The 10999-nt window shown below is 37.5% G+C and overlaps 1 protein-coding gene across 1 annotated transcript; it reads right to left on the bottom strand.

The window, feature by feature from the left end:
• Positions 1 to 1376: 1376 nt before the first annotated feature.
• Positions 1377 to 2605, bottom strand: LOC132612979 (uncharacterized). Its single transcript, XM_060327043.1, has 2 exons — positions 2048 to 2605; positions 1377 to 1928 (listed from the first exon to the last, which is right to left on the bottom strand). The coding sequence occupies exons 1-2, from the start codon at positions 2603 to 2605 to the stop codon at positions 1377 to 1379; spliced, it is 1110 nt and encodes a 369-aa protein (XP_060183026.1).
• Positions 2606 to 10999: the final 8394 nt, after the last annotated feature.

Genomic DNA, 10999 nt, shown 5'->3' with positions numbered 1-10999 from the left:
CTTTAATTCTCACAATATCCTCCATAATGATGAGCTGCTTGAAAATGTCACCAAAAGCTTTCTTACTCCATACTGACAAAGCTCCTTTCATCTACTTGATCTTCTTTTTAAAACTCAAAAAAGGATTACTATCACTCTCCGCAGGCCAATTTGCTTTAACAGTATCAAAAAATGAGGGGTGTTCTATCCAAAATTTCAAGAACCTAAAAGGTTTTGTAAAGTTTGCAGCATCAGTTCCAAGAGTAATGAGGAGGGGGGCATAAGCTGATCCAGTCCTGGACAAATGCTCCACTTCTATGTTACCAAACCATTGTTGCAACAGTGAGTTAATGACAACTCTATCCAACTTTTCAAAGATACAATCATCACCTGCTCTTCCATTCCACCAAGTAAAAGGACTCCCTTTAAAAGCAATTTCCAACAGTTCACATGAATTGATACAAAATGCAAAATCCTCATAATCTTATGGAATTACAGGATTTCCATCTATCTTATCATCTTCATTTAGAACAACATTAAAATATCCTCCAACCAACCAAGGTGCATCTATATTACTAGCAAAATGATATATATTGTCCCAAAGCTGCAATCTCTCAATTTTAGCATACACCAAAGTAGTTATCAAGAATTTGTTTTCCTCATGAATACATAACTTCAAGGTGACTTCCTGAGAGGTATCTGAGAGAATTTCCATATCAATTTCCTCATTCACAAAGAACCAAATCTTCCCATTACAATTTGCTCCTGCAGTCTTCATTCCTAGCCTATTTTGATATTTTTGTATATACCTAGCTTGTTGAAAAGGTTCCAACAAAGCTATAAATAAGAACTTATGATGCTTATGTAACATTTGAAGACTATGAAAATCTTGTTGTGTCCTCACTGATCTTATATTCCAAATAAAGGATTTAACAATCATTTAAAAGAAATCTTATTTGCTACAACTCTCTTTGGCACAACCCTGGTTGGTTGTTGTATCTCAGCACCATTAGCCTTTTTGCCTTTCTTCATACTTTTACACTTTGACTTAGGAGAAACACCAGCCTCAATGCTCACTTGTTCAAGTTTCTGATCCACAGATTCCTCTAAGTCTTCCATGTTACATTGAACATTCTCCTTTCCTGCATTAGAGCTACTTACTTCTGCAACTACTTTATGAGCTACTATATAATTAAGCCTCTTCAAAGGTAAGTCATTGTTAAGTATAGCCAAAGGTTAAATTATACCAGAACTAATGACAATATCTATAGTTGTTGTCATCTCTAGATCAGACAGGGGAGTAGGCTGTATAGCCTTGCCATCTTCACAACTCTGCACACCTCCTCCCGGGTCTTCTGTATCACTCCTATCCCCTTCAAACCCATTCTGCTCATCTCCTATTTCTTCTCTACATCATCCTCCACTTTAAGACCCTTCTCCCCTTCTATCTCCTCTTCTACCCTATCACCACATTTTGAAGGAGATTTAGTAGCCAAAGGACTACTACTACAATCCCTATCCACCCCTGAAACCTCATAACAATCAACAATCTTCCTATCTGGACAAACACCATCTACAACTTGTGCAACATCTTTGGAGATGTTACTCATATCCTTATCCGCATCACCTACCCTCTCTTCATTTTGAATCACTTTTGAAACCATGTTATTGATAATAGTATCAGCATCCCTCACCATATTAACCATGGTATCAACAGTTATAGCACCCTCACCTGTCCCTCCATCATCTAACACCTTGTTAAAATTAATCTCCTTCTGTTTGTTCTCCTGATACTTAATAATTGAAGGATCATCGCCTTTATTCAATTCTTTCTCCCCAATTATGCTAGAAGAGCCTACTACCTCCTCCTTATTACCTCCTAAATTCACCCTCTCAGAAACCTCATTGATCTCTCCTTCCTTAGAAAGAGCCTCAAAAGCATTGACCACCTTAACTTCTGCAACATTCCCATTTAGTGATTACCATCTACAAATTTGTTAGGATTCTTATCCATAGTAAAAACTCTCCTATCCTTCATAGTATTCCAATTTCCTAGATCTCCACTTACTTTCCCACTAGACAAAATTGTTGTTGGCCTCCTATAATTCCTGTTTCTGACATTTCCTGTATCAACTTTTTTTTTAACCTCAATTTCACCTTCCACTTCTACCTCCTCAACTGCAGTTCTTCTAAGTTGAGGATGTAGAATTCTACATCCCTCTTCATCATGACCTTGTAGCTTGCACCTTTTACAATACTTTGGCAAAACATCATATTGGATTTGCACCTTAATCAATCGAGACTTCCCATTCTTTTCATCTGTAATATTCATGTTAACAACCTTTGGCAATTTAGCACCAAGATCAACTAAGACTTTCAACCTAGCAAAATTAGGCCTAGTCTTATTAATGGTAGCCATATCTAAATGCAAAGGCTTGCCCACTACTGAGGCAAGTGAAAACAAGGCATTCTTCACAAAGAATGTTGGTAGTAGATTCGGGAAAGAAATCCAAGCCATGGCCATTGTTGTCTCCTCATCAACTTTTAACTTAGTATCATATAACAATGTCCTCATCTGATACATACCACCATCCTTTGGTGTTATATAGTAAGCAGATTTTGCCATAATCTTTAGCCAATCTTCAAACAATTCAATTCTTATTAGAATATGTCTACTGCGAAATAAACCAATATGACAATCTCCCTTCAAACCACATTGTAGTGGGATCTACGTATGTAATTCCTCCAAATCTGGCCATCCATAGGAGAACTTGCTGACGACTGCATACTGAAGATTTGCTATAATATTCATACGTTGCACTTCATCTTCTGTCCATTCAACCATGTGCTCACCATCCACAATCTCACTGGCTTTAGCGGGATTGGTTCTCCCTCGGGAACTCCTTGTGCAACCAAATCTTCATTGTTCTTGATTAAATCGATGTAGTTTTTTGGAATTTCATTCTCTGCATGGCTAGGGTTTGTAGGGTTAGGGTTTTTTGTAGGTTCTTGGTTTTGATTCTTGGTGATAATGGAAGATGAAAGGTGGTGAGGTGGTGGGAACTGAGAACTAGAGGCAAGAGATAATGGTTGGCCAGCCACTGTCGGCGGCTGACCAATGACCGGCGCCGACATTTGTAAATTAGGTTAGGGTTTGCATGGGTTTAGGAGAGAGAAGGGAGTTTTTTTTTTAATCTTCTCTTCTTTTTCTTTTTTCTTCATTATGACTTATTAATTAGCGATATTTATTTTATGCGATTTTATTATCTTTTTTGTTAAATATTTTATTATAATGTCATCACTCATCTCACATTTGTGTTATTTTTTTTATGAAACACTTTAATTATTTAGTTGTTTCTTACTAGCTAGGACTAAAGAAATATTTGAACTAAAAGCTAATATGTTTTTTATGAAGAGTTTTTCCGAAAAAAAACCCGAAAAACCCGAGAAACCAGAGAAAACCCGACTTTTGTTTGTTTGGTTTGGTTTCATTTATAAATTTAAAAACCCGAAATCATTGGTTTGATTTGGTATGTGAAAAACTCGAATCAACCCGGTCCATGTACACCCCTAGAGAAGGGACACATATTATTTTATTATAGAGAGAACAAAAGAAGCTGGCACTATCTTTTCAGTATAATGGACTCAAAGTTATGATAACACATGTAAACCGATCAAATTTTGTATTATTGGTCCACAGACGGGCCCATGAAGTGAAACTATTCCAAGGTTTTAAACGTGTTTCAATAAAGAAGTTTCGGGTTTTTGTTGGTTTTGTGGCAAATAAATGATGTTTGTCAAAATGAAATAAATGGTATGGCGATATAATTATTTATTATGCTATCATTGTGGTGAGATGCAACTAAGTTAATCTGAACTTGAACCAATTAAAATCCTTGCTCGTGAAGTAAATTAAAATCATCACACCATTCTTGCATCTCATATACCAATGTTCCACACGAGTGAATGAAAATTCAAGAGGATTGAATTTTATGTTCGATTTCCATGAAAAGAATCGACAAAGGATGTGGCTTTTTTTTTGGTAAACTATATATATATATATATATATATATATACATATTAAGGAGAAATATTTATGGAACGTGACCATAGTTTTTTATTTACAAAATATAACATTACAAACCTATAACAAACATACTTTTAAAAAAATATATACATATATTTTTTTTAATTATTTTTTATTTATTTATTTTAAAATATTTTTTTATTTTTTTCACTCAAAAATTTATGTATGAAAGTTGTATGAAATGTGTTTATCTCGCTCAAGGCTTAAAAAGTTTACTCAAAATTTAGTGTATGAAAACGGTATGAAAATTGTATGAAACGTGTATATATCGTTGAAGGCTTAAAAAATCCGCTCAAAAGTGTATGTATAAAAACAGTATGAAATTTGTATCTTGCTCAAGGCTTAGAATTTCGCTCACATTTTCGTGTATAAAATTCATGTTAGATTTCTATAAAATTAATACAACTACAACAACGTTGTATACAACTTTGATACAACATTCATGACTTAAAATAATCGCTTAAATTTTTGTGTATGAAATGTGTATATCTTGCTCAAGGCTTAAAAAATTTCCTCAAATTTTATGTATGAAAAACAAATGAAATGTGTATATCTCGATTAAGGCTTAAACATTACGCTCAAATTTTTATGTATGAGAATGATATGAAATGTGTTTATCTCGCTCAAGACTTAGAATTCCCTTCACATTTTGTGTATGAAAAACTATATTAAAAATTTCTCTTACACATACACATTTCATATAGCTTTCATACACAAGAATTTGAGGTAATTTTTTAAGCCTTTGAGCAAAAAAAAAAATTTAAAAAATTGTTTTTTTTTAAGTTTAAACTAATTTTTTTAAAAAAATATTTTTTTAAAATAAAATTATTTTTTAAAAAAATTATTTTCTGAAAATAAATAAAAAACAAAAATATATGAAAATCCGTCATGTTTCGTAAAATATCGTTATGTTTTGTAAATAAGAAAAACTATCGTCATGTTTCGTAAATATTTCTCCTTAACGATAATCAAGAAGATTCAAGAAAATTGAATTTTATGTTCGATCTCCATGAAAAGAATCACAAAGGATGTGTTTTTTTTTTTTTTTTTTTTTTTGGGGGGGGGGGGGGGGGGGGGAGGATCATACGAACAACTCTTCAAAATGATAACAAAAAATTCTTTTCCATACCATAAGTAATTAATCTGGAATGTCAATTTTTTTCTATAACGTTTCATCTTCTACTTCTCATATTGTATAAAGTCACGATGCAATGAGAATTGGTCATGATATGCCCTTTTGTGATTTTTGGAGGTTTTTGTTGTACGTGGTCCTTTATGTGTAATCTATTTTAGTTTATGATAACTCAACCTACGCATAAATAGTTCTTGTTAAAAGAAAGTGTGGTTAGCTTATATATATGAAATGCTTTGACCTTTCATTTTAGGGGATCACAATTCCAAAAAAATGTTTCCTACTTTTCCATGTTGCGTAGAACCTTTTCTTTTTAATTTTTAAAATTATATTAATAATAAATAGATAGAGTCATTATACATACCAGTGCTAGAAATGTCATAGTTATAAATTAGACAACTTATTGTAAGTACTAGGTGCTATGAAAATGGAGATGATACGAATGAAAAAACAAAGTCTGATGGAGATGATAGGTGAACAAACCAATATTGAGTTTCCTTGCTTTCCTTTCTTAATTAGTTAGCTTATCCGCAACTGAATTCTATTCGTTATGCCTCATTTGCGGGTCCCCAAGTTGCATATATCCTCTTATTCATAGAGTTTGCCAAAAAAGTGTACCTTTTAAAATATCTTTTTTTATCATGGAGACTGTTCAAAATTAAATTGCCTTTTAATGATGTTATTTGCAGGCAATGAAAGAGAAATCCAATGGATTATTTATGCTGTGCAGATTCTTTTCCTGAGACTATCCAACATCTGCTTATTGATAGTGAACTTGCTCAAAAGTTGTGGAAGTACTTTGGACAACCTCTGGGGATCACTTACCATAGCAAACCAGTTAAAGGATTCATGCATGATTGGTGGCAAACAACTGGAAAACATGCCATTCACATAATGATGATTTAAACCATTCCTTTAATTTGGTTATATGCTGGGTGTTGTGGACAACAAGGTGTTCTTGTAGATATGGTAACCAAGTCAGATTCTATTATGCTAGAATGAAGCAGAAAGTTTGTTGGCTGATTAAAGCTTCAATGGACAAAATGTTCTCTTTACACAAAATGGATATGCAATGGCCTCAGTTGTGTGAAAAAGTGGAGAAACTTAGACCAAAGCTTATCACAAAGACTGTGGTGTGGAGCATGCCTCAGAATGGTTTCATCCAAATCAACACAGATGGAAGTTTCTTTGACTTGAATGGGAAAGGTGGCATATGAGGAATTCCCAGAGACAGTTCTGGTAATTTTGTTTTTGCATTTGTTTCACCAGTTCAATGCAAGGACCATAACATTGCAGAAGCATTGGATGCTCAGTTTGCAGTACAGTGGTCCACCCATAGTGGATATCATCACTGCATTATTGAGATGGACTCTCAAATTGTAGTAGATATGTTGAAGACTAGAACTTCCCGCAATATGAATCTGCAGACTATTATGGAGGATACCTCAGACCTGCTTAACAAGGCTGACATTACTTTCGCTCACTGCTATAAAGAAGATAACAAGCTGGCAGACTATTTGTAACGACCCGTTTGGTCGTTATAGTTTTTTCGGCATTTTCGCCTTTTTCGGGCATTGACTAGCGCATTTTGACCCGAAGTTGACCTTTGGATAAACGAAACTTTTTCGAAAATCCGTCGATTCCGAGAGGTCCGGATGGTTTCTTATGACTTTTTTGTGTATTTGGTTCGGTACCCAATGCACTCGGATGCATTTTGGGACTTAGGTTGGGAAATTGGAATTAAGGCGTCGGGAGTTGACTCGGTTAATGAGACCTCCGTTGGGAATTCCGAGCCCACGAACGCGTTCGTAGCGTATTTTTGTGTGGGTCTGTGTATGTGGTTTGTGAGCAGATGGCCTCGGGAATGGCTCGGGATTTCGATTGGAACTTAGAAAAATTGGAGGAATTCAGGTACCTGCTGCCCGATATGGCAGCACCGCTGTTGCGGTGTGTTGCCCGCTGGGACGGCCATGTGTATGTTGGCCAGACCGTTATGGAGGCCTGATGGGCGCTATAGTGGCGCCGCTGTTGCGGCCCTGTTACTGCCGTGACGGTAACGGGCCTGTTATTTCATTAAGTGTGATTTAAATAAGCCTTTAGACCCTCATTATTTCATTAGAGCTTTGGGGAAAAGTTCTTGGAGATATTTTGGAGATATTCTTGGAGGTAAATCTTGCTCATTCTCCTACTCTTCCTTTAATAATAATCATCCTAGATTCCCCCCTTCCCTTTTATAATCTCTTAGTGATGGAAGTTGGAAGAGAGTTTTGATGAACACTTTCTCTAGGCTTGGTAATGTTAACTGATGATGTTTATGTTAGATTTTGATGAATCTAAGCTTGTTAACCCTATGTCTTCAATTTCTAGCATTGAATTTCGGAATCGAAGAGTTAGGGTTTATACCCAAATTGGCGGTTTTGCTTGAAATCATAAATTAGGCTAATCCTTGAGTTAAAATCAGCAATTAGTGGTTGAGTTATGATCACCTAGTACTTATTTGGATATTTTGCTTCCGAATTTCCCATTTTGCCCTTGTGGGCCCATTTTTCCAATTTTTAGGGTTAGAATTGCCCAAAATTGAATAGTAGCAATATTAGTATCATGCTTCATGATATCTAATCTAGAATTCGATTATGCTTAGGCTACTTTGATTTTGAGGTTCAGCGGAAAGGTAAGGCAAAAGAGTGAATTGTTGGTGTTACGGTTCGGCCATCCAGGTAGATTGTGGCTTACCCTTGGTGAGACTTTGTATAGCAAAGTGCATATTTAGATTATATTGTCGGAGACAGCATGTGAACCTTCGGGTATAAAGTTGGGTTGGATATTTCCTTAGGTTGGGCCTTGTTGCGTCTTGGGACTAGCCATCCCATTGTGTTATGTTTGATTGTTCTATTGTGTTGGCTTGATGTTGTGAGTTGTTGATAGATATTGGATTCTATTTTATCGTCTTGATTACGATATTGTTGGCATACCCACTGTTGGTATTTGTGATTCGGATATATTGTTAGCATACCCACTGTTGGTATTTGTGATTCAAATATATTGTTGGCATACCCACTATTGGTATTTGTGATTCATATACATTGTTGGCGTACCCATGATTGGTACTTGTGATATTGAGCATGATTATTGATGTGATTCATGCATTGCACGCACTCTTATTTCATACTACACTGTTGAGATGTTGATGACATTTGATGAAACACTTGATAAGCTAGGCTCAGTTTTACTTGAGTGACGGGAGATGGCCGATGTCCAATGTTCATCCCGAAATTGTTGATTGATTGTTACTTGACAAAACTCTTTTACTTGAATGATGTGAGATGGCCGATATCCGATGTTCATTCCGGAATCGTTGTTGCATGGCCGATATCCGATGTTAGTTCCGGAATCGTTCATAGTGTATGGACTCCGCGGGTCCCCCAGAGTTGTGCTTTTGAGAACCCCCGTGGGCAAAGATCTGGGGTCCCGTCTGTCTGTTAGGCAAAGATGCGGGATGGGTGGCACTTTTACTTCGCGAGTCACGCTGGGTTGTGCTACCGTGACATTGATATTTCCGTCCGGAGTACATGTGTACACCGCATTTGCATGGCATTGCATTGCATTCATACACTACTGCATTGCATTGCTTTATGACTTGATTTGAGATGTTTGGTGTTGTATTGTGATGTTGGATTGGATTGAACATATTCAGACTTGGAACATTTGGGATTAGATGTTTTACATAGGCGATGATGGATACTTGGATTGATTACATTGACTTATACTTGTTGGTTTAATTGCTTATCTGCTTTATTAACTGAGTTGTATTAGCTATGCTTAGTCGGCCGATGATGCCTAGCAGTACTGTTGTTTTGTACTGAACTGCACTTGCCGCATTCCTTCTTGAATGCAGAGTATCAGGTCGGATCTACTTCCGCGACGCGTGGCTGATAGTCGCTTCAGCTCTATTCTCGAGTTTCCAGGGTGAGCATGGCCGCTGCTGCCTTGAAGACTTTCTATCTTTATGTCTTATTCTATTCAGAGACATAGACACTTATGTATTAGTATTCTAGATTTGTATTATTCCCCTTTAGATGCTCTTGTGTTATTCAGACTAGACCCTAGGGGTGTTGTTATTATTCCGCACTATTCTACTACTTATATATCTATATAGTGAGACTTACGTTTTTATTTCTATTCTGTTGCTTAATTTCAATCTTTTAAGTATTTATTCATTGTTGGGTTTAGGGTTTGCTTACCGAGGTGGGAAGGTAAGTGCCCGCACGACTTAGGCAAAATAAGTCGTGACAAGTTGGTATCAGAGCCCTAGGTTACCCGTTCTTTAATACAAGAGCGTGTCTAGTAGAGTCACGTGGATTGGTGCGATGAGCTCCGTACTTATCTTAGAGAGGCTATAGGATATTTAGGAAATCTCACTTTCTTTCTTTCTTTCGTGCCACTTTATTCAAATTGGTATCTGGGGAGATCAAATTGGTATCTGAATCTCATCTCTTCCCTCACAGATGGTGAGGATTCGCGACATGCCTGCATGGAGGATGTACCTGAGGTTGGCTCCACTGATTTTCAATGGCGCACCAAGGATGCCTACGAGTTTATTGTGATTACGCACGAGCTACTTCACACGGCAGGGATTACTGAGACCCTCGGAGTCTACTATGTTACCCATCGATTTCGTGGCGGCGCGAGGTCGTGGTGGAGAGACTACCTTGCTAGCAGACCAGCGGGCGTGCGTCCACTTACTTGGGAGCAGTTCTATGGGGTGTTTCTAGAGAGGTACGTGCCTTGTTTGCAGAGGGACGAGCGTCGAGGTCAGTTCCTCGATCTTCGTCAAGATAGCATGCCGGTTACTACTAATACACTATCCTTCTCCTACCTGGCCCGTTAGCAGCTAGGCCCTAGGTGGAGATCTCTGGTGCAGCAACAGCAGGTATTATTTCTTTTCGGGGCCAGTCTGCTACTGTATTGCATGATCTTAAATTCACTTATTCGTATACATCTGTATTTCATGTTGTTGGTTGGGACTTACCTTGTGATAACATAGATATACCTGTTCATATGTCTACTCCGGTCGAAGATTCTGTGATTGTTGATCGAGTCTACCGGTCTTGTTTGGTTACTTTTATGGGGTATGACACTTGAGTAGATTTGATGATCCTAGATATGGTGGATTTTGATGTTATATTGGGGATGTCCTGGCTTTCTCCCTATCACGCGATCTTGGGATGTCATGCCAAGACAACCACCTTAGCCATGCCGGGCACTTCTAGGTTTGAGTGGAGAGGTACTCCTAGTCCCGCTCCGAGGAAGATCATTTCCTTTCTTCGGGCAAAGAAGTTAGTAAGGGGTGTTTAGCTTATTTAGCTCATGTTTGTGATACGACGATTGCATCTGCACCCCTTGAGTCTATCCCTATTGTAAGCTAGTTCGCGGAGGTATTTTTGTCGAATCTGCCAGGTATGCCACCCAATCGCGACATTGATTTCTGTATCGAGGTGGATCCGGGCACTCGTCCTATTTCCATTCCACTGTATCGAATGACACCTGCTGAGTTGAGAGAGCTTGAGAAGCAGTTACGGGATCTGTTGAGCAAAGGGTTCATTAGACAGAGTGTCTCCCCTTGGGGTGTTCCTGTGTTATTTGTCAAGAAGAAAGATGAGACCATGAGGATGTGTATTGATTACCGCCAGTTGAACAAGGTCACTATTCGGAACATTTGCCCTATGCCTCGTATTGATGATCTATTTGACCAGCTTCAGGGTGCTTCGGTGTTTTCAAGATTGAGTTGTGTTCCGGCTATC

The sequence above is a fragment of the Lycium barbarum genome, chromosome 1, assembly GCF_019175385.1.
Source record: "Lycium barbarum isolate Lr01 chromosome 1, ASM1917538v2, whole genome shotgun sequence".
NCBI classification, from domain to species: Eukaryota; Viridiplantae; Streptophyta; class Magnoliopsida; order Solanales; family Solanaceae; genus Lycium; species Lycium barbarum.
This window is presented reverse-complemented; position numbering and strand designations above follow the sequence as displayed.

Bases quoted from the DNA above. Each gene is read 5' to 3' on its own strand.
- LOC132612979 (XM_060327043.1), bottom strand. From the start codon at position 2,605: ATGGCAAAATCTGCTTACTATATAACACCAAAGGATGGTGGTATGTAT. The intron at 1,929-2,047 runs GTAAGTGGAGAT...GCAGAAGTTAAG, and splicing joins CAATTTTGTCTAGTGGGAAA to GTGGTCAATGCTTTTGAGGC.